The sequence below is a fragment of the Hydra vulgaris genome, chromosome 07 (genome assembly GCF_038396675.1).
Source record: "Hydra vulgaris chromosome 07, alternate assembly HydraT2T_AEP".
In the NCBI taxonomy this organism is placed as follows: Eukaryota; Metazoa; Cnidaria; class Hydrozoa; order Anthoathecata; family Hydridae; genus Hydra; species Hydra vulgaris.
The window spans coordinates 34,916,239-34,942,296 of NC_088926.1; the positions used below are offsets into that span (position 1 = coordinate 34,916,239).

At 28.7% G+C, this 26,058-nt stretch overlaps 1 protein-coding gene across 1 annotated transcript; it reads left to right on the forward strand.

Annotated features, from left to right (window-relative positions):
• On the forward strand, nt 1–26,058 carry LOC100201860 (signal recognition particle 19 kDa protein). The gene is made up of 5 exons (XM_065801710.1): nt 1–110; nt 18,067–18,142; nt 25,363–25,437; nt 25,665–25,773; nt 25,888–26,058. The coding sequence occupies exons 1-5, from the start codon at nt 73–75 to the stop codon at nt 26,010–26,012; spliced, it is 423 nt and encodes a 140-aa protein (XP_065657782.1). The 5' UTR covers nt 1–72; the 3' UTR covers nt 26,013–26,058.

Here is a 26,058-nt window from a genome sequence, read left to right on the forward strand (position 1 = left end):
AAATTGACAAGAGACATTAGTTGTTTTATAATTTAACGGCGCCGAATACGATAAACATTAAAAACATTCAAAATGGCCCATAACACGTCTGATCCCAGTTCGCAGCAAAGGTTTAAGATTCACTTATCATTTATCTTTATCATAAAATACTTTATTATTATAATTTAATTATTTAGTAATGATAGAATATATATATCACTAATTATTACTATGTAATGATATGTCTTATTAAAATGCATATTGTTATAAATGATAAGGAAAAATAATATAACTATTAAACATTATATTTTTTATTTTTTTATTTATTTGATTCAGACAACAAGTACTGTACAAGGTCCATAGTTAAGATAAAAAAATAATAATAATTAATTAAAAGTTCTGTTTAATCTATACCCAGCTGCATTGCTGCTGGCACAGTTAACTAACTGATTTATAAGGCAAAGTCTGTAGTTATGCAATAAAGTATCTAGGTTAGGCAAGCCTTGTACCATAAACATACTTGTAGCGCTTGAGTACTTGTCATATCCAAAAAACATTTTAGCACATTTCTTGTAACAAGAGTCTAGCTTTAACATAGTATTTGCACTAAAATTAGACCATAGAGCCACATCATAAAAATAGAGGCAGCGGGTCTTAAATAGCTGCACTTTTACCTTAATCAAGCATTTCTTGAATTGTCTGATTAATATGTTTGTACGTGTATAAAGACATTTATTCTCTCGATTTATATCAGCATTATCAAACAAACCATTTTCTATTATGTGACCCAGATACTTGAATTTGTCAATGAAAACTAATTCACATCCAGCCAAGGTAAACAGTGGAAAATTGCTTGACACTATCTTGCATCTCTGTTTTGGGTTAAATACCATACACACCATTTTTTTGTATTAAATGACATGTTAATGGTAGTGGCTTTAGTATTTAATGCAGTTGATAATTTTTGTAATGCAAACCAAGACGGAGCAATTAGTACAATATCGTCAGTATATGCCAAAAAATTCAAAAAAAATCCACTTATGTTACATCCAATATGCATATTCGTAATATTGAAAAACAGTGTTCTTATATAAAATATGAACAAGAACGGTGAAAGATTTCCACCTTGCTTTACACCATTGCATTTGTTAAAGCTATCAGAGTTTACTTTCTGCCATCTGACAAACATAGTTTGGTTCTTGTACCAAGATGCAAGTAGACAGACAACATTCTCGGCAATACCCTGATCAGTTAATTAAGAAAACAGTTTCCAATAATTAACTCCATCAAAAGCTTTGTTGAAATCTATAAAGCATGTGAATACATGGCTTCCTCTAGAAATATAGTAATCAACTGTCTTTTTTAAATAATATGTACAAGACATTGTGGAATGATTTTTCTTGAAACCAAACTGAAAATCATCAGCATTCTCATGAGATTCAATTCTTTCTAATAAAATACCTTCAAGTATTTTGAAACAAGCGGGATACATTGCGATTGCTCTGTAATTATTTACATCTGTTAAGTCTCCAATTTTAGATTTTACTAGAGGTATTATCGTGGCTTCACAAAATGTTGATGGCAAATGTCCATACAACAAGTATAAATTAAAAAAAATACTTAGAGAGACCGTCTATGTCCTCCACATATAAATGATTCCATTATCAAGTTCAGCAGATTTTCTCTTATTTTGCTTATGCAAAGCATTAGTAGCATCTATAATAATAACTTTAGCAGGTATGTCTAGCAATGAAGAATGCACTTTTGTTCAAACTGTATTCTATTCCGGTTATCATTAAGTGAATTATATAGTGCTTGAAAATGTTTCTTCCACATAGTGGCGAAGACCTTGTCACCAGTAACTCCACCAGTACTAGAACAGAATTGGTTGCCTTTACATTACTAACTTCATAAACACTGTTCCAAAACTTTAAAGGATTGCCATAATTGATATTCTGTGCACATCTGTCAGCTTTAATTTGCTCAGTATGATTTTTACAGTGCCTAAAAGTAAATTTAAATACTGCCTGAGTTTTTTTCATACTTTTGAAGATAATTCCATGTTTTCCATCAATTACCCATTGTTTGAATGCATCCATGGCTAACTCATGTTTATCTGCAACATAGTCATTCCATCCAGGAACATTAAATTCCAAATTTACTTTTAAACCCCTATGAGGTATCACGTCAGCCACAGCAGATAGCATACATTTTATAATGTTATTGTAAAAAAGATCAATTTCATAAGCAACACATTCATGAAATACAGAACAATTAAATATACTAAGAGATACTTTTACTCTTTGAAGTAAATAATCCACCCTTTGTTCATATTGAGTTAAAATGGAATAGTCACAAGCTTGCCAATCCGGATTTCAAGGGAACATTTTGAAAGTAGAATTATCTATTGTAGCAGCTTTGCTATTTACTGAGCATAAAATTGAAAAAACTAATCATCTATGGTCTGATGCAATGACTTCTGTTAATACTGAAACATTTGCTATTAATTTATCCACAGCATGGCTAAATAAGACATGATCTAGCCAAGAAGTATTCTTACTATCAACACTGATATAAGTAAAAGCATTATTTAACCTGTTTATATCAGATTGTATATATATATATATATATATATATATATATATATATATATATATATATATATATATATATATATATATATATATATATATATATATATATATATATATATATATATATATATATATATATAATAAAAGATAAAATAAATTTTTTTTATATACTTTCAGACATCAACTCCAGAAACAAAAAGCTAAAAAAAAAATGTTCTGTAATAGTAAAATGCGTATGTTGACATTGTTGATGATCCAGTTTAATGATGGCAAATATGTCCGTTTGTGAAAAGTCTTAATTTATTTTTATTTCCAGTGTATGTAGCTTATTACATTTTTCAATAATAATTGACTTTTTATGTTTCACATGTTAACTATTGAAGTTTTTTTTTTTTTTTTTTTTTTTTTTTTTTTTTTTTTTTTTTTTTAAACATCTTCGCTTCCAACAAGGCTGCAAGCAGCCACTAATTAAAGTTGGAAGTTACTGTAAGAGAAAAGATGAAGATTGTAGAGCAAGATAACGATTGACGGACGATTTAAAAGATTGCAAATTATATGAATCAGGAAAGCAAGATGAAGGAAGCGAATTTCAAAGAGCTGATGTTCGAGGAAAAAAACTAGACGAATAAGCGTTTTTGGAGCACTTAGGAACAGTCACAGAAAAAGGATGACACTTAATTGAATGACGAGTAACACGAGAATGAATTTTAGTAGATGGCACAAGAGACGCTAGCTCTTTCGAGCAGTGCCCATTATAGTATTTGTAGAAAAGAGAAAGAGAAGCAACATTACGACGATGTGATAATGGTTGAAGGTTGGCTGCAAGAGCAGGTCCAACTATGTTTACAATGCGTTTTTGCACCTTGTCTAAAAGAGAAAGGGCATCATTAGAAGATCCGCCCCAAATATGGCAACAGTATTCCATACAAGGCCGGATTTGAGATTTATAGAGGTAGAGAATAGAATCCAGAGTAAGAAAGTGGCGAGCTCGATAAAGAGATGCAACCTTAGCAGATGCTAATTTTGCAACCGATTTGATATATGGTTTCCAAGAAAGATTGGAAGTAAGAGTTAATCCTAGAAGATGAAGAGTAGGTGACTCATCGAGTACATCACCGTTCATAAATATAGGAAGATCTAAATTATTGCGATAACGATTGGCTGAAAAAAATTGAGTTTTATCTGAATTAAAGTTCACCAGCCACTGTGAGCCCCATGCTGTAGCAGTAGTGAGATCCTTTTCAAGCTCAAATGCCCCCTCCAGGCAATCAGAGGGTGTTGGTTTCTTATCACGACAAGAATAAATGGTAGTATCATCAGCAAACAATGCCACCTTAGATGTGAGAATATCTGGAAGATCGTTAATGTAAATTAAAAAGAGTATAGGGCCAAGGATAGAACCTTGAGGAACCCCTGAAGTTACAGAATAAGAAGAAGAGTGTTGTCCATCGAGGACAACTTTTATGCTACGATTGGAAAGGAAGGATTCAATGATCTTAAAGATGTTGCCGGATACACCATAAGAAGAAAGCTTATGGAGAAGACCAGCATGCCAAACTTTATCAAACGCTTTTGAAATGTCAAGAGCGATGGCCTTAACCTCTCCACCTTCATCTAATGCACGATAAAACCTGTCAGTTATTACTGTTAGCAAATCAGCTGTAGAACGAGAAGATCGAAATCCATATTGATGGTCAGAAAGTAAGTTATTAGATTCAAGATGAGAAATTAAGTGTTTGTTAATTAAAGATTCAAAAACCTTGCTTATGATAGGAAGAAGACTTATGGGACGGTAGTTAGACGAATCAGATCGCTCCCCAGAATTTTTGAAGATAGGGATAACAGATGCGGCTTTCCAGCAGGCTGGAAAACAAGACTCTGATAAGCACTTGTTGAATAGTTTTGAGAGTATAGACGACAGCTCTGGAGAACACTTCTGCAAGACAATAACAGGTATGTTGTCTGGGCCACAAGCTGTAGAAGAGTCTAGACAGGAAATCACTTTAGATACAGATGCTGAAGTGATATGAATGTCAAGCAATGAATCAACCTGTTTGTTGGCAATATCAGGTAGAACGCAATTAGTGGAATCAAGAGATGATATTGATGAAAAGTTTTTAGCAAACAGTTCGGCTTTGTCTTTAGGTGAGGTGACAAAGTCTGAACCATACAAGAGAGGTGGAATTATAGATTTGCCCTTATTATTGATATTATTAAAGATTCTCCAGAAGTCACGAGAGCCTAATTTTTGAGATGAGATACGAGATTTCATGACCTGAGAATAGCGGGTTTTGGCGTTAGACAAAACCTTTTTACAGTTGGTTCTAGCAGTAATGAAAAGATGTCTGTTTTCTGGAGAATTGTTTTGCTGATAAATATGGAAGTAACGGTTTCGATTGGCAATCGCAGCAGCACAGTGTGAGGAAAACCATGGAGGAGAGTGAGGGTTGACCTGGAATCGTCGAGAGGGAATAAAAGATTCCATGCCAGCCTGAATCCACGAAGTTATATAAGAAGCACATTTGTCGACAGGAAGTTGAAAGATTTCTACCCAAGGGCCATCACGAAGAAAATCCCGGAAAGAATCCCAGTCAGCTTTACTGTAGTTGTAAGAGGTTCGATAGTAGGGGTATTCAGGTGATGAAGAAGAATGAGATATTAGTTTTAAAGAGATCAAACTGTGATCAGAAGCACCTAAGGGTGAATGTGGAGAAACTGAGCACTGACTAGGATCAGAAACAAGACATAAGTCGAGTAGAGAAGGTAAATGATTAGGGTTGTCAGGAAAGCGAGTTGGAAAGTTGACTATTTGAGTTAGGGATTGAGAAAGGCAAAAGTTGTGGGCTTTAATGCCTGCAGAGTCACTGACACTAGAGCCAAGCCATTCAGAGTGGTGAGCATTAAAGTCACCGACAACAACTATATTAGCTGATGGATAAAGAGAGAGGGCTTGGTCAATATGATCAGAAATAACATCAAAAAGTGTACAGTCTTGAGATGAAGGAGATCGATATAGAACAAAGAGAAAGGCAATAGCGTGAAGTGGTGCTAAACGAAAGCACATGAAAGAATAGTCTGTGGATTCAAACCTAGTTTCACGACAAACAGGTGAATTCTTACGAATGTAAATGCCCAGGCCAAGCATGTGGCTATTGGAGTCTTTACGAATCAGAGGAAGATAACCATCAACACTAAGATCACAAGATGAGACAGCCGAACTCAAATTAGTCTCACAAAGAGCAAGTAGGTCTGGTGAACTTTGCAAGAGATAAGACTCAACAGAAGAAAAGTTACTTCGAAGACCACGAATATTAGTGAATGATAGGTTTAGAGAACTTGGTGATGATGATGGTTTTTTGTGTTTTATAGTTTTTGGTACTTTATTCATTTTTAAATTAGATTGAAGAACTTGACTCAAAGCATAGATAGTACTCAGAACACCGTTTAATAGCCCAAGCAATTGCCTCATTACTACTAATAAACCCTAAGCCGTAACAAAGGGCTCCAAATGTGGCCTCCGCAATGTACACCAAAAGTACAAACAGGGACACCATCCATGCGCAACATGGCACTGTTAATACTTTGATATTTTTCAGCTGTTGATGGAATCAGCCTCTCTGAGAGCTAGTGACACAAGCAAACCCATGCATTGAGTCAAGAACAGTGACACAAGCAAACCCATGCATTGAGTCAAGAAGATCCAGCATTCAACAACCTAAACTGGAAACAATGTATTAAAAATACATCTGCGCCAGCCTAATAGATGAAGAAGGGGTGCGAGGCTGGTCAACAGATAGAATCTGTTTACCCCTTAAGTCTTTGCCTAGGAGGCCTTCTACAAGACAGTAGCTGGGTGCATTTAACATCTGCCCAAGATGAGTATTTTTATCGAGACACCATCTCTAGCCTTTACTCAACCAAGAGCCCCAAGGCAGGGGGTGTTTTAAATCGGAGTTGGCATCTCCTAGCCTTTGCCTAAAAAGGCGTATCCTACAAGGCAGCAGGACATGAAGCAGATTATATACATCACTTTTTTTACAGACATATACATTTATATTTTTATACTTTTATATACAGACATATTTTTTTATACAGACATATTTTTATATAAAGACACTTTTATATACAGACTTTTATATACATACTTAAGAGTTACTTCAACACTACAAGTACTAGTTGTGGTTGTCTTGACTAATAACAGTAACATTCAATATAATCTGATTCAAATCAAAAAGTTTCATACAGGAAATACATTTAAAAAATGCTCACATGTGGTAAATGTTTTGAGTTTTTGAAGATAGAATTTGTGATTTTTTGCATTGATTATCTTTATAAATGATCCTTAACACTAATTTTTATACATAAATTGTTCCAGTGAGTGGAGCCATCATTTTTGGCACATAAAAAGCAAATTTCTTTTTTTAATGAGTTTTTTTAATATCATTTGTGCTCTTCAAAGATTAAGTTGAATTGCACTGCATGATCTCATGAATCACAATTTACTCATAACTTTGATTTTGTTTTTGTATCATTAGCCTTGCATACTTAACAAATCCAATTTTTATTTTCTATGGATCCATTGTCTTAATTTAAAAGTTTTTCTCTATGTTCTTGTGTAAATAAAACATATTAGACATTTATCTTTCTTGTGTTCACAGGTCTATTTGATATAGGAACTTTTAGTGGTTCTTAATTTCAGTATCAACATTGTTACTTTAATTTGATCTAAAGAATACACTTCCAAATAATAAAGAACTTCATTTATATCTGATCTAAAACCTATGACGTATTATATATATATTTAAGGTTTATAAAAAAATTGTTTCTTTAAATTTATTATTTAGTTAGTTTATCTAATAAGTTATCTAAACTAACATAACTGATTGTACAAGGATCAGATTTTAAGTTTAATGGATTTTCTAAATTGACAGAAAACATTTTATTTACGTATCCTTTGATTACCTTATAATAAAATTTATAATTGTGTTACTTTGTGCTCCTGTTTCATTGATTCGTTATATTTTTTGAATTGCTCAAGTTCTGCTTCTGTCAAGTTTTTCTTAAAGCCTTCTAATAAGTAAGTTTCTTAGCACCACCAAATATGAAACAAGCTGTGGAGCTTGTTGATAAGTTTATGAGTAGTAGCGTTTTAAAAAATAATTCTATCTGGATTAAATGTCTTAATACTCAAATGCTTTTTTCATGGCTGGAGCAGTTATTTGACACAGCAGTTCCCATGTAGCTCACTCTGTTTATGCATTAATGATTTTTTACCTTTAAAATAGTTAGAAAATTTGTAATTGATATTGAAGTGCTAATAATTGACTCATTCCATGCCAACTGCAACATTACTAGAATTCTTTATTGATAAATTGAATTTTTGCAGAAGTTAGTGTTCTTAGTAAATTGTTTGGTTGTTTAAATGCAATTACTTGTTAGATATTCAAATAAACTTACTTTACCCTTTTATTTGAGGATAGATTAAACAAAAGGTTTGCGTCATTTATAAAAAGTTGACAGTCCAGATTGTTATTAAAAGTTGTAGGTAAAGTAAATAATTTTTTAGATTATGGGGAGCTGGTTTTGGAAGTTTTGTGTTGTGAAGTGTTTTTTTTTATAGCATTGTCAAAATATTTACTTTCTCTTAGCCATGTGTTTAGTTCTGCTAAATGTTGTTGTTTTCTTTTTTATCAGATGGAAAAACAACTACTCTTTCAGTGAGATTTTAAGGAATGTTCTTTTTTTTATATGAATGTTATATGTATAAATGGTAGGTGAAATTTAAATGATTATGAGTAAGGGTTACTTAATACCATATGTCCGTTTTTATTTTATTGTTGTTTATAACAATAATTTGTTTAAGATGTTAATGGCAGTTTTGTTTAATAGTTGTGCTATCATATATAATATTTTTATGTATATATTTATATATGTATATATATATATATATATATATATATATATATATATATATATATATATATATATATATATATATATATATATATATATATATATATATATATATATATAGATCTATAGTTTGTTGGCTTTGGGAAGAGCGGAAGGAAAAAAGTGATTCTTACGCCAACATATACGTCACTTTTAATTACTTTTAACTTTCGTCCAACATTTCCGTGTTGGACGAAAGTAAAAACCATTAATTTAATTACAAATTAATCGTTTTTTAAAAAAACCACAAAAACGCAAATTTAATTGACCGGAATGTTTTTAAAACGTTTTGAATGTTTTTAACAATATAAACAAAGTTTTTATTTTTATTTTTTTTAATAAAATGTTTTTATTTTTATTTTTTTTAATAAAATGTTTTTATTTTTATTTTTTTTCAGTAAATCATGCGCGGAGTGTTGCTACATCGACTATCTTATAGCCTGACTCGCAAGGGAGTGCTGCTACATCGACTGACAAATAGCCTGACTCGCAAGGGAGTGCTGCTACATCGACTGACAAATAGCCTGACTCGCAAGGGAGTGCTGCTACATCGACTGACAAATAGCCTGACCCGCAAGGGAGTGCTGCTACATCGACTGAGGGTTTGGTTGGGGCAGGCAGTCTATCATTATTAAAAAAAAAAAATTCCGGTCTTGCATTTTAATTTTTACTTTTTGTCAACAAAATATCGAAAAAACTTTCGGACAACATCTAAGGGTTGTATATATATATATGAAGGGCTTATTGTTAAATAATGACAAGCCACACTTTTTTCAAAAATGAGTTATTATCATTTTTATAATCATAAATAGTATATACAATAGCCAAAAAGATAATAAGGCATAATTCTTAAAATTGGAGCTACAATTATAAAATCATCTTACATTTTATATTTATAAAATCATCTTACATTTTATAATTATAAAATCATGATTTTATAGATTTAAATAAAACTTAAAAGTCATTTATGTTTCATCAATAAAGACTCATCAGAGAAGAGTTTTTCTCTGATGAGTCTTTATTAGATGAAAACTGCGTTGAATGAAAAAAAAAATTTTTAAGTGATTTTCTAATAATTTATATATATATATATATATATATATATATATATATATAAATCTATATATATAAATCTATATATTATATATATATATATATATATATATATATATATATATATATATATATATATATATATATATATATATATAGATAGATAGATAGATAGATAGATAATAAATTAAAACTCAATTTCAATTTCAATTTTTAAAAAATATAAACTTCAATAGTAACTTTTGTATTTGTAAATTTCAAAAATAATTTTTTTTGTATTTGTATTTAAACTTTTGTATTCATAAATTAAAAAAATTTAAACAACTTTGTTTAAAGTGGTGGAAAAATGCACCAGTCCCTATTCATCTGTCAATATATCTTGATGTTTTATCTCCCCTTAGGCACTTGAGTTTAAGTTTTTAAAGCAATAATCATGATGCGGTAAAAATGGTAATCTCTTAGTAATTAGTTGCCTAAGTTTTGATTTATCTTTTTTCAATTTTTTTTATTTACTTTGTAACTTTACCTGGTAACTTTTTTTTATTTATTTTAAAACATTTTTTTTATTTACTCAGTACTTAGGTAAGATCTTAGAAGTCTAGTTTTTTTTTAAATTCAAATTTTTAGACATGCATAATCTGGAGCAAAATTTGGTCCTATTGTTGTTCCAATAGCTTGGTGAAACATTAGGTCAATGAATAGAAAATTATTATTTATATTAAAGATGTTGGTTCTATAACAATTTCATCAGCAAATACTTTATATGTTAAATCTTTATGTTTTACTACCCATGTGTGTGTGTGTGTGTGTGTGTGTGTGTGTGTATATAATGTATATAAATATTGGTAATGTATAATTCCATTTCAAATAACCCAGAAATTTTTAAAAATGTCACCCTATATCTCAGATTTTACTGATTTTTTATACACTTGAGAGTAGTTATTAAAATAAGAATTCATTGAAAATTTTAGCCTCTGGCTCCAAGAAGATCCTGAAATATGACCATTTTACTTTTAGCAGATACTGGCCAGGCCCCTGTTGTCCCCTTAGAATTGCCAAATTTATTTAAAGGTTTCAAGTCACATAACTTTAAAAATATTTAATATTTTTACTTAAAAATTTGTACCAGACCATTTACAGGGGTGGCGAATCCAATGAAATGATCAGAAATGTAAAAAATTATTTTTAAGCACCTGTATTTATTAATTTAAATTAATTAAGGCAATTTTTTATATACTTTTTTGGTATATAAAAAATTGAATATCATCGAGGCCTCGAATATCATCAAGCTAAATGGGTTTCTTGAGCATCAAAATCACAGATATTGATGCTCAAGAAACCCATGTGGCTTCGATGATATCAAAAATATATTTATGCATCATTCTATATTTATATTTATGCATCATTCTATATTCATTGATCTTTCAAAAAATATAAAGATTTTGATGTGCAAGTATATGGATTTCCATATATGGATAACGGGGAACGGTTCCCACTTTTTTGTAGCCAAATATTGCAATTGTTTTTTCACTAACTTCCAGACTAGCTGGAGCTCTGAAAATTTTGGAATTTCTTTAGTACCAATGAACATGTTAAAGTTGTTTTCAGGGCCCAAGACACCGGAGGAGAGGGGCTGGGTCATGGGTCCACTTTTTTGAAGCAGATTCTTGTGGTAGATTTTTCAGTACTTTTCAGACAAACCACAGTGGGTCAAAGTGTGCTAAAATTTAAGAAAAAAATTGTGTTTAATGTAGATTTAATGGTAATAGTTGTTTTCTATACTTAAAAAGCTTTAATAAAATGATATTTGTTAGTTATTAGCTTTTAAATTAAAATTTATACGATAAAAATTTTTTTTCAATTTGTAAATTTCAAAACATAAATTAATTAAAAATATAAGTTGCTACACAGAAATTGTAAATTGTTTTATGAATTAAAACTATATGTGCTATTATTTTTTTATATATTGATAGATTTATCTTTTTTTAAACAACAGAACTTTGCTGCAAGTTTTTTGCTTGTAAGTAAGAAATTTTATTTAACTTTAAAGTTGATGTGTTTTTGTATGTTTTTTGAGTGCATCTTTTTACTTTCTTTAGTTAATTAACAAAACCTCAGAAATCCTCCAGTCTGGAAATACTTTAAAATTTTTAATAAGTATATATATGATATTTTAAAATTGGTTTGAGCCTCAACAATATACTACCTTGTCTAAAAAATAACTTTTAGATAAAAGCAGGGGTGGCTTCAGCATTTTTTTGGTCTTCAAAATATCTAACTTCCCAACATGGAGCAAACTCCAAACATTTATATGTTTATACTTAAGTTAAATAAGAAAGCTTTGCAAAAAATTGTGTTGACTGGAGCCTGGGAGCAAAAAAGCGCCAAAATTTGAGCATCCTATTTATGAAAATGAAATTGACTTAAAGAAAAATTGTTTTGCTTCATGTCAGAAGATAATGAGCATGACATTGGTGTCCATAAAGATGTCTCCATAAAGATGATTTTAATATTGATGCAGAGTGGACATTTTTGCTACAAGTCATCATAAGTCACCATGTGATGGTATTGGTGACACTGTAAAACGATTAACTGCAAATGCAAGTTTACAAAGCCCCTTAAATGACCAGATATTGAATGTAATAAAATGCTTGACTGCTGTGCAAAAAATATTTAACGGTTTACTTTTTTCAAAATTAAAAAAGAAAGACTGTCAGAATTTCGAAACACTTTGAAAAAGCGTTTTTAGAAGAACACTGCTAGAACTTAGTAGAAAAATTCCTAAAATTAGGAGCTATCATCATTTTAACTCAGAATCTGTAGATACTATTAGTTTTAAATGAACAAGTGAAGATTTTAATATAACAGGCATTTTTCTTTTTCTGATATTCAAAGTATTTAACCTAATCAGCAAAATAAAATCAATGCATTAAAAATTAATATTAATGCATTGAAATTTTGTGAATTTTTTCTGTGTAAATATGATACGTTTGATTGGGTTGGTATGAGCAAGATGTTGTGGTAATATTTATTCACCCCCACGGTATTTTATAAATAACTTAATAAAACAGAACAAGTACAAATCAAAAAAAATTTTAAAAATAATATCATCTTTACTTTATTAAAAATGCAAAAAATTTTTTTTTGAGAAAATAAGTGAGGCATGGACCCAGTGCCCCGTGCTATGGACCCTCTGGTTGTCTGCCCTGGAAACAATTTTAACATGCCTTCATTAGGACTACAAAAATGCTGAAAGTTTCAGAGCTCCAGTTTGTCTGGAAGGTAGTAAAAAATATATCACAAGATCCCACTACAAAAAAGTGGAGCACTTGCCCCAGTTCCCCCTAATGTCTTGCGGCCCTGAAAACAATTTTAACATGCACACTCATTGGCACTACAGAAATTCCAAAATTTTCAGAGCTCCAGCTAGTCTGGATGTTAGTGAAAAGCCAATTGCAATATTCCGCTACAAAAAAGTGGGAACTGTGCCCTTTTATCCATATATAGAAATCCATATACTTGCATATCAAAATCTTTATATTTTTTGAAAGATCAATGAATATAGAATGTGTAATAATTTAAACCCACATGGGTTTTTTGAGCATTAAAAACAAGTATATAAAAAATTCCCTAAACTTATTTAAATTGATAATTACAGGTACTTAATAATAATTTTTTACACCTCTGATCATTCCATTGGATTTTTCACCTCCTAAAATAGTGAGTTACAAGTTTTTAAGTAAAAAGACCAAATATTTTTAAAGTTATGTGACTCGAAACCTCTAAATAAATGTTGGAATTATAAGGGGACAAGAGGGGCTTGGCCATTATCTGCTTGATCCTGAAATATGACCATTTTACATTAAAAGTAAAATGGTCATATTTCAGGATCTTTTTGGGGCCAGAGGGTAAAAATTTCAAAGAATTCTTATGTTACTAAGCACTCTCAACTGTATAAAAATCAGCAAAATTAGAGATGTATGGTGACATTACTTGGGTCATTTGACATGGAATTACCCTAATATAACATCTACCACCTGCCTGATATTGAATTACTGCCTAATATTAGACCGCTGATCTTTATATTTTTCATTTAAAAATGTTTACTGTGAAAACTATGTTTTGCAGAGGTCGCAAAATTTATTTTATAAAACTTATTAATGTAAATTATACTTTGTAGGATATGAGAAAGTTGGATAATTTATAATAAGATATAATAGGTTGGCTATTAAAAGTAGCAATCTGATGCGATCTTAAATCTTCGCTATTAAAAGTAGCAATCTGATTTGATTAAAAATCAACTCTGCAGTGTAAACTATACTTCAAAAAATAACTATCAGTGAAGACTACTATTTTTTGTTAAATATTTGTAAAGATATGTCAAGTTGTGCTGCAGTAGGCTGCCATAACAGACCCAAGAAAGAATTTTTTATGAAATGCTTTCCCAATAATCAAAAACAGGAGGCTATTTGGACTTTAAAAGTTAAATGATTTAGTTGGATACCTACACTTACCTACAAACACAAGCTTTTTATGTGAAGCATAAAAAAATACTAATCGTAGAATCCTAAAGTTAACATAATTATTCATTAATTCTATTATTTAGGCACACTTAGATGCTGATCATTAAGGAAAAAAATAAAGAAGATGGCAACTTAAACTTAATATAATTCCTACAATTTTTAACCATGTTACACCAAAACAGAAGTTTATGAGTTTTTGCAATGTGGAGACCTTTTAACATTTACTTTACTAAAAATGGTTATATTTCCAGTTTAATTAAACACCCATGTGTGCCACATTTATTAAAGTATATAAGAACATCTCTCTTATGTGAGAAGTATGGAAAAGCAAGAAAAATAAAAACTTTTTTCATTAATTTTAGATTCGAAACACTTGAGCAAGCTTGTAAACTTTTAAGAAGGTATGGATTTGAGGTTTGCTTGTAAACTTACATCTGAGTATCTTGATGAAAAACATTTCAACAAAATGAAGCATCAAGTGCTAAATGTGTAAATGTGGATTGAAATTTATTTAAAATGAAAAAAAAGATGATACTATACTCACAACTGCTTGGTTTGTAGGAATTATTGATAAATGGTATAATATAATGACATCACGAAATCCTGCTATGGCTCTTAGCTTAAAAAATCACAAAGTTTACAACAATAAATTTTTAAAATGAAATCATTGAGGTATTGCTTTGATTATGCGTATTAAGCTAAAGTGGAAAAACAAGGTGGCAGTGTCATAAGAAAATTAAAAGTTTGATTTTCTTATGGCATTGCAATTGACCCAGGATTGCTTAGAAAATCTTTTTTCATTGGTTCATGCAAAACAAGTAATTCCTACAGTTCTTTAATTCAAAAATGACTTAAAATTTATTTGCACTGCCCAATTCTTGAAAATCAAATCAAAGGGCTGTTATGATTTCGATAAATGTCAATTCTTATCAAGTTTTCTTGACACAGTTAATAGAAAAAATAGATTGCTGATTATACTAAGTTTGTTACAGACAAAGAGCACAAAGTTGGAAGTTCATTTTTTGCTAATGGAAAAACTTTTTCATTCTTTTTACAAATGAAATTAATACTTAGATCATTTAAGACCTTTTTTCCCAAAAGAATTGTAATACTATGCTTGTAGAGAAAATCACTTCTGATGAAAAAAAAAATTAAAAGTTTAGCCTTGTATCCTAATTGTCATCAAATTAAATTGAAGCTTGAAAACAGGTTTATAACATTCAGACTTTAAATATTTAGCCTTGAAAAGAAATAAAAAAAGTTCTTGTGAAGAATATTAAATTCTTGTAAATTCTTTGCAGCAAGAGTATGGCAGTTTTTTTTTACACAATTCCATACAATTCAAGCTAAACAAAAAGTTTCTGCTGACTACCTGTGTTCTCCTTCGTTATCTAATAGGCTAGTATAGGTTGAAATCTGATTAAAATGACAATTACTTAATTTTCTTGACTCATATAATAGTTTTTTTTTTGTTCATGTTTGGTAGTTGCTATGCAACTCTACTGCTATTTTCTAACAAAAATACAGCTCTTTAACTCAGTTAAGTTGTTCTGAGGCTGGCTATTAGTAAGATTAGTGAACTCTTTAACAGCTCTCATAGAGGCTGATTCCAACAGCTGTAAAACATCAGAATATCAAGTGTGGTGTGTTGTGCATGGAGACCCACTTATTACATTGTTTAGATTACATAAGGAGCTCTTTGAAACAATTTTGAGTTGATTAGCAGGATTGAAGCAGCTGTATAGCTTATTGCTAAAAGTGCCAGACTTTATACTTAGATTGAGTAGAGTTCTCTAATTTGAAACATAACTAAAGCATCTTGAAATACTAAACATAAAAACCCATTTACCAAATTGCATCACTATATTATTACTAAATTATATCTTTTGCAAATGGTCTTCAAAGTAACCTTTCATCCATTGAGTCTTGTAAAGTTCACTAGACCTACTTGCTTTTTATAAAACCAATCAAGTTAAGCTCTTTTATTTTTAGATATTAGAATGGATTTATCTTGACTAGTGCTTCAGATAGAAACTTTGTATTATCCATAGATTCACAAAGGTTCTAGTGTTTAGACTAGGCAATTACTTACATATCATTTCACCTATTCATTGTGAAATCATGTTTAAATCCACTTTTTTTTTTTGTCATTTTCTTGTTCTTTAATCATTTTTCTTGTTTTCTTTTTTTTTTTCAAGACTTATTTGATATTATTTGCAATTTAACTGCATTCTTTATGTCATCTCAAAGAAAAAGGTTTATTCATTGTTAAACAACCTAATCGCTCCCGATTCAATTGCTAATGTCATTTATCACTTAAACTCTCCTTTAGCTTGTGTTTGAATAACATTTTCATCACTGTGTTCTCTAGAACTTTCTTCAATATGGGGTTTGACAGTTTTTTAAAACCGGTTTTTATTATATATTTGACATATTCCAAAATTGTTTTAATTTGCTTGGGTAGATAGTTATAATTAAAAAACATTACTTTCATGATTGTAATGATTGCTACACAACAATTCCACTTTTTTTTAATATTTTGTAAAGTTCTATTTGCACAATCATTACTTCACTATAATTTGCTTGGAGATTAATTCCGTACAAAGGATTTTTAGATTGTATACAGAAACCATGACAACTAAACTAAAAAGTTGTAGATAAATAATGAACAGTTCTAAACTATATAAACAATATCACAGTTTTTAAATTTTGAAAGATATTTTTGAGGGCTTCGAAAATTGATTCGGCATAGGGTCCCTGGGAGTGTAAATTTGGCTATGGCTACGGCTACCATTTAGGTTTTAAAGATCCTATTTCTTTAGGAAAGTAAGTGAAATAAATAAAAATATTGTTCCTAATTTGAAATTTTTGCTTTTGAAAGCTTTTGCTGTGCAAATTGTTTTGATATTAAATTTGACTTTTATGATTTCAATTAAATAAAATATTTCTGCCTATTTAGTTTTTTTTTTTTACAAAAATTTGAAAATCAGTTAGAATGGGTTTATTTGAGAATTTGAAATTTGAAAACTGGTTTTTCAAAAAGTCAGTTTTTGTATAAATCCTTCTTCAATACTCTCCAATTTATTTAACAAGTGCTTAAATGAATCTTGCTTTCCTGCTGGAAAATCTTTTACTTTAATTTTTAAAGAAAAAAGAGATTTTTCTGAATCCTATTACTCAATCAGTCTTTTATTATTAGCAAGGTCTTTGAGTTTAAACTATTTCGATATAATGTCAGAGTGCATATATATATATATATATATATATATATATATATATAATATATATATATATATATATATATATATATATATATATACATATATATATATATATATATATATATATATATACATATATATATATATATATATATATATATATATATATATACACACATATTTTTTGTGTGTATATATATATATATATATATATATATACACACATATTTTTTGTGTGTATATATATATATATATATATATATATACACATATTTTTCATCTATGTGTATATATATACATATATATATATATATATACATATATATATATATATATACATATATATATATATATATATATATATATATATATATATATATATATATATATATATATATATATACACACATATTTTTTGTGTGTATATATATATATATATATATATATATATATATATATATATATATATATATATATATATATATACACACATATTTTTTGTGTGTATATATATATATATATATATATATATATATATACACATATTTTTCATCTATGTGTATATATATACATATATATATATATATATATATATATATATATATATATATATATATATATATATATATATATTGATATTTATATATAATGACTATTTATATTTATATATAATATGATTTCTGTGATTTTTTTTTTGTGTAAATGAAGAAAAAAAGAATGATATATGAATATTTATTTTTTAAGATGGGTGGTTATATATCCTTCATATATAAACAGTTGTCGAACAAAAGAGGAAGGAAGAAAAATCGCAAAATCAAAAGTAAATTTTTTAAAAGTTTAATTATCATTTCATAAAAATTTATAAAAATATATAAAATATGAATTTTTCTGATCCTAATTTACATTTGGAACCTGAATAAATAAAGCATCAGGGTTCATAAATAAGTAATTAAGGCTTAAATATGTTGTGGCATGCTCAAAGTTTTCAATTACTTTTTGGAGCTCTTCACTTCATTCTACACACACTCTTGCATGCCAAAGAAAAGGTTAGGTGGGAATAAAATAGGTGTGTGTGTGTGTGGGTGTAGTCTAGATCTAATGTAGGGGGGTTTGTAATAAAAATAGGGGTGGGGGGATTTTTACAGAACATGCATAAACTAATTTAATTTTATTGTGGGTCATTCCAGCTCAATTCAATTTATGCTCGGCACCATACCATCTCAAATTTTGATGATTTTTGGAATACAAGCTTAAATTAAAGAAAGAAGACTTCACTCCAAATTTTAGTGTCTGACACCTTACGGTTTCAGAGATATTGATATTCAGTCCCAATCTCTTTTTTGACTGTTTTTATCAGCGCCATTTATTTTTAAAGCCAATTGCACAACACAATTAGCTTTAACTTATGAAATACTTGTTCAATAGTTGTGAAAATTTGTGCCTAACTATTTTTTAGGGTGAGGAACTCAAAATGATAGTTAAAACCCCCAAAAATTCAAGCTTCTATATGAAAATCTAGTTTTAAAATGGTGTAACACTTTTTTTAAGTTTTTTGATGCCCCATACAAAAAAGCATATATCTGGAGATGCCTAAAAGATATGATTCTAAAATTTTTTCCTAATGTTCTATATTTAACAAACTCTTTAATACAAAAAAACTGCAAGGGTTTTCTTTTTTAAATCAGATTTATTTGCATTTAAAGTTTTATAATAAAAAAATAAGATAAAATTGTTAATTTAATAATGAAAAAATATTATTGGTAGAAACTCAGTATCTCAGGTAGAGTTCTAACATATAAACTTGTTTACATTTCACAAAAAAGATCTTTATTTTATACAATCTTTATGTTTTATAGCTGAAGGATTTTCTATTTAAGAATCTTAAAATAATAATTATTTTTTTTTAAATTATTTCTTACAGAACTAAAAAATAGTATAACAACATGAATGATAAAAAGAGATGTTCAATTGGTTAATAAAGAAAGAAGTATGTCACAAATAAACATGTAAAATCCAATGATATCAAAAAAGTTTCAATTCTTAGTGATTTGATAAAGACTTAATAATTAGTTGTTCTGGTATTGAAATTAATGAAAATACAACAGTTTGCCTACACCATGAATTTGTTTACTTAAAACGTTACTCAACAATCCACATAACTTGCTGTTATCCATTTCATTTATACAATGGAAAAAGAAGAAAAGGTATTACTACTTAGCCATTAAACTTTTTTAAAGCTTTATTGTAATTATATATAAAATTTTATTTTGCAAAACTCTCACTGAAGCAGTAATTATAATGTTTTTAGGAGGATGTAAAGAAATTAATATCCAACTTGTAAAGTTCAAAAACATTGGTATTAATGTTATTCCTGGAGAAAAGATATGTCTCTCATGTAAGATTAAATTGATGTCATTTAAGGATAATGGACCAGGAGAACCGACTTGCAACCAGATTTATGAAGATAAACATAATGAACTAACTATAAACGAATTGTTAAAAGAAAATCTTAATTCTTCTTTGATGGTTATGAACATAAGTCCTCTTAAAATGCATGCTGTGAATAGACACTCAAGAGTTGCTCTTGGTAAAAAGAAATCATTACATGTTCAAAAAGCAGTAATGTTAGGTATTGCAAGGACTTTAAATATAGATCTTGATTAGTTAAGCCAAGAAGATTCCTTCAATAAATTATCTAAGGAAGTTAAAAATAAAGCAAATGACATGGATACACTTATAGGAAAAATCAAAAAAAAAATGTTAATTTCAAATCGGAATCAAAAAATTCAACTACTAACACTGGTTCCTATTTCTTGGTCTAACAAAGATATAGAAAGAGAATTTAGTGTTATATGGTGCAGATATCACGCAAATTGCTGCAGAAAAATGGTATTTTATTGTTCCCTGAAAAAAAAGGAAAAAAAATATCTCATGAGACTATACATGAAATTATTGAATTTTATTGTAACAATGAAATTAGCAGACAAATGGCTGGTAAAAAAGATTTGTGAGTATAGCTCGAGAATCTCACATGCAAAAGCGTTTGATTCTCTCAAATCTAAGTCATCCAGATAAAAAGACTTGTTTTTCTATTTTTTGCTCACATTGTCCAAAATGGTGCATTATAGTAGGAGCATCTGGTACGCATACAGTATGTGTGTGCACCTACCATCAAAATGTTAAGTTATAATTAGTGCAGTTGAATTATTAAGGATGAACTTATTGATATGCTTGTTTGTAATAGGGCTAACAAGAATTGCATGGTACACCGCTGCCCTTTGTGTCTAGAAGGTTCTAAATTAAGAAATTATCTTGAAAATGAGTTGAGTTCTCAAAAAGATATTGATGGAGACAATGATTGTTGTATAGATTACAAACAATGGAAGACAACAGACCGATCTGAGCTAGTAAGTCTAACAGAAACCACAAGTAGCTTCATTCATACTCTGACAAATAAGTTACAAAAGCTTACTGTTCATTCTTATATTGTGAAAAGTCAAGCTGCTTCTTTAAGAAAATTAAAAGATGAGTTAAGTAATACTGAGGTCATTGTCTTTTGTGATTTCTCAGAGTTTCTAGTCCAAGACAAAGTACAAAGTTTTCACTGGAACAAAATTCAAGCAACATTGCATCCAACAGTAGTTTACTATAAAGTAAATAATGTTCTTAAATATGATTCAATATGTTTTATCTCTAATGATTTACTGCATGATGTAGATATGGTTTATCATGTGATGAAGTTAACAGGTGAACATATTAAAAGCAATATTTCTCATCAAGTAGAAACTGTTCATTACTTTTCAGATGGGTGTGCTGGCCAGTACAAAAACTGCAAACACTTCATAAACATATGCCACCATGAACAAGATTTCTATGAAATGTACATGGTCTTTCTTTGCTACAAGTCGCAGTAAATCACCCTGTGATGGCATTGGTGGTTAAACAATTAACTTTAACTGTTAAAACTTTAACTGTTAAACGACTAACTTTAATTGCTAGCCTTCATCGAACAACAACAAATTTTGTTTATGAACAATTGGAGTATTCATTTATTTTTAATTTTCAAATTTATTAAAAATTATTAAAGAATGCTTGTTTGATATAAGCATTGGAGTGTGTGTATATTTGATATGCGATAAGAATCCATAGATCGGACTAGTTGAGGAAATTGATGTTGAAAATAAAGATTTTCAAGTTAGATTCATGCATCCATGTTACCCTTCAAAGGAAATAATATGTAACCCAGCACACATCATCAGAAATTCAATAATATTTTATATTATTGACTTTCTGATGATGTGTGCTGGGTTCCATCAACAAACCTATTGTTAATGATTAATATCCCAACAACTGTTACAGGAAGACAATACAAAATCAGTGAAATTGATCATCAATTTTAATTTTTCTTATTATAGCTTACTTATTTCAATTTGTTTATTTATTTGTTATTGTTCAATTTATTTCTATATTTTTTGGTTTATTATTATAAGGGTTTAAATGCAAATAAATCTATTTAAAAAAAAAAACCCTTACAGTTTTTTTATATTATGGAGTTTGTTACATATAGAACCTTAAGAAAAAATTTCAGAATCATATCATTTAGGCATCTCAAGATAAACATTTTTTTGTACGGGGCATCAAAAAACATACAATAAGTGTTACACCATTTTGAAATTAGATTTTCATATAGATGCTTGATTTTTAGGGGGTTTTAGCCATCAGTTTTGAGTTCCTCGCCCTAACAAATAGTTAGATAAACATTTTTACCACTTTTGAACAAGTATTTTAGAAGTTAAAGCTAATTGTGTTTTGCAATTAGCTAAAAAAATAAATGGCACTGAAAAAAACAGTCAAAAAAGAGATTGGGACAGAGTATTGATATCTCTGAAACCGTATGGATTCAGATACTAAAATTTTGAGTGAAGTTTTCTTTCATTAACTTAAGCTTGTATTCCAAAAATCATCAAAATCCAAGATTGCATAGTGGCAAAAATTGTTTTTTTTGGCTGATTTGACACAGAATGACCCTTGTGTCTTTGTTTCTTGCAATCAAATGCACATTTTCCAACTGTTTTTTTCACAGTTTCAATAGGATTTGATATGCTTATGTTTTATACTATGGTGAGTAATAAACAAAAATTCATTTTTGAAAATCAAGATTTATGAGATTTTTCTATAGTCTATATATTTCTATATATTTTTTATAGTATTTTTTTATAGTTTTAAAGTATGATTACATTAAAAGTTTTTATTTTAATCAGTTACTAATTATTTTTTTTTTAGATTTAAGATCTAATTTTTTTGTTAAAAAGTAAAAATTAATAAAAGTAATATGTGTTTGGGGGTATGGGGTCTTAAAAAGCATGTGGTGGGTGTGAAAATTTTTCTGAAAATCAGTAAACGTCATATGAGGTTTTCCGAAAGTTTTCGCTTGTAATATTTAAATTCTTTTTTAATATTTCTTGTAATATTTAAATTTTTCGTTATTTTTTGTTTTAAGAGCTCCAAAAGAGAATTTCCAAAATTTTTTTCACTTCAAATAATTAGTAAAACTCTTAGCCTTGTGACTCCATCGTGCATAAAGATGTACTCATCATAATTGAGGAACAACTGTAAAAGTTGTAGTAATAGTTTATCTTGAAGAATTTGACAGTATTGATCTTGAAGCATAGTGTTTTTGACAATTTGAAGTTGGCTAGTGCCCTGGAACTATTATTGACTACACCATGGCAGATGTGGGGTGTTGGTACAATGTTGTATAGGCAAAAATTTTCACTTACTCTTCTATCAAAGCTTGATTTCCATCATAATTGATATCCGTCATAATTAGGAAAATTGACTCATCCGAAAAGCAAACCTGAAAATCCCCTATTGAATAATAAATAATAGAATCAACTTCAAATATGTCAGTAAATACATTAGACATTGATTTTATGATGTAGCATTTATAAATACTTTTTTCTCATATAGTTTTTTTATTTTTGCAACTTTTTAAAAAGCATCATTATTGGATCTGTAGTGTGATGCATACTCATGAAGGAAACTTCCAAGTTAAATGCTTTTCTGCGGTGCGATTAGTTTGATCCAAGGCTCTATATTTTTCATATAAATATGACCTCTATGCCACTCATTAGCCACTCCACATAAAAATTACTTGTCGAAAAAAGTTATGAGATATGTATATATATATATATATATATATATATATATATCATATATATTATATATATATATATTTAATAATTCACCTCCCCAAGGCCAATAAGGCCACTACAGATGAGGAGGCTACTTGTGATTATAACCCTCTCTCAACTCTCTAACTCCGAAACACGAACCTTGACAAACAAGGCCGCTGCGCGGAGAAACAAGTTGAGCGCGGTACTACCAGGGACGTGGTGGGAATCGAACTCGGAACCTCTTGCTTGTAAAGCGAGCGCTCTACCACTACACCACTACCGCATAATATATATATATATAATCAGGCCTTGTTAAGAAGCGTTACGCAGCTCGCATTTTGCTTGCGAAAAGGCGATTTGCCTACGCGCTCAGCAGTTTTGCGCTACGCAAAAACTTTTATCTTTTAGAATATTTAAATTATCTTTTGATTATCGTTAACGTGACGTTTATTCAGAAGAAATAAAGTCGTAAGTAAAAGCATTTAACCGCAATTGTAAACTAATAGATTTTTTTGTTAAAGAAACAGTTTGTTTCATTTTTTTTTTATTATTATTAAAAATTAGTTAAAAAAAATAAAGTGTTTAAGTTTTATCTTAAGGAATTAAATATATAAATTCCTTTTAAATATAAAAATTATTTTTAGTCATAATAGTTTAAAAAATACACGATTTATTTTGATGTAAAAATTTTATTAATAACATTTTGTTTATTGTTAATTCAATAACGTAAAGTTTTAATGACGTTCATTTAATTTATGAAAATAAATTATGATCACGAATATGTTACCGGTAACTGATAAATAACAAAAAAAAAACTCTATTGTTTAAAAACATTATTAAAAATAGTTCACAAATTAAATAAGAAAAAATTTATTAACAATTGATAAAATAACCAAAAACCAAATGTAAAATCATAAGAAAATAAACAAATATTTTACGTTTCATGAAAAAATATTTTTTTCAAAATAAAATTTAGTTTATATTTGAAAAAAATAATAAAAATGATTTTTTTAATAAGAACTTTGATTTTATTTGTAACTTTTGTTATAGTGAGAAAAAAAAACTGTTTGTATGATTTTTAACGCATTAATAAAATAACTTTAATTACAATGCGGTACTTGAAAAGACGCTAGTGACGCAATATAACTTCTAACGATATATTTGTTGAGTTACTTAAAAATGCGCTACGCGTTTTCGCTACGCAGCGAAATCTCGTAACAATATATATATATATATATATATATATATATATATATATATATATATATATATATATATATATATATATATATATATATATATATATATATATATATGTATATATATATATATATACATGCAATTGTTGTTTTTTACTAGACCGAAAGACTAAAAGTTTGAAGTTTGAATCTTTTTTTTTTTTTTTGCTGTGGTCATAAAATTTAAATTTGTGTGTGCCCTAATATAGTTGTTTTTCTGCTGTCTTAAGATGTAAGCAGTTAAAATATAACACTTGGTTTCTTTTTTTGATGTTAAATATGTTTGTATTTTTCAACATTATAAACTTTCTTGTCTATATTATTTTCTGAATTTATTTTTTGCAGCACATCTGCTGCTCCGTAGTCAGTGTGTGAAACTTGAAAAGTAGGGTATTTTAAAGTTATCACATTTATAAAATTGTGCATGTTATTCAATTGAATATAAAATTGTGCATATGTTATTTAATTTAATTTAATTAATAATATATTGATTTAATTGAAAGTTTAGACAATTAGCTTGTAGAAAAAATCTTTTTTATATATGGTATTAGATATTGTTGGGTGAACTTTGGATCAGCATCTGTTAATAGTTTTTCAAATGTGATTAGCATTGTATTAATATTTAGGCTGTTGAAAACCCGAAAGCTGCAGAAATTAGAGATGTTTTACAATATCATAATTTTAACACTCTTCTTGAAGAGGTAAAATAGTTTTTCTTATTCTTTTTATTTTTAACTGATTGTTGGGTGTAACACTATATTGTATTTATGTTGACAATGTTTAACATTTTAATATATGTGTAATGTCTTTATGCTAGCTGTTATGTTAACTTCTCTTTTAGTTGACAGTTATACTATATTGTATTTATTTTGGCTGTTATGTCCATTGTACTTAACAAATTAAAATTTGTTAATTGTTATTTTTTAAGAATAAGCAATATCCACGAGACAGTTTCAAAGATGCACTTTGTAAGGGACGAGTAAAAGTTCAAATTAAACAAGCTGATGGTACTCCTGTTAGTTTACAATATCCGACTCGTAAGAAATTAAGTTTTATTGGAATTGTGTTCATGCATAGAACAATAGAACAAATAATTTTTTGCTTTTTCTATGCAAATCTTTTTTCTAATTTTTTTTCATACTTTTTAACAGGTAAAGCGCTAATGCTATTACTTGCGGAAATGATCCCTAAACTGAAAGGTAGACAGCTGAAAGGTGCATCAGCAGAGACAGTTGGGTCTGCAACTAACAGTAAAAAGAAAACCAAGAAAAAATAATTTTTAAAATAGATTTGAACTAGATAGATTATAAAATAGATTAAAA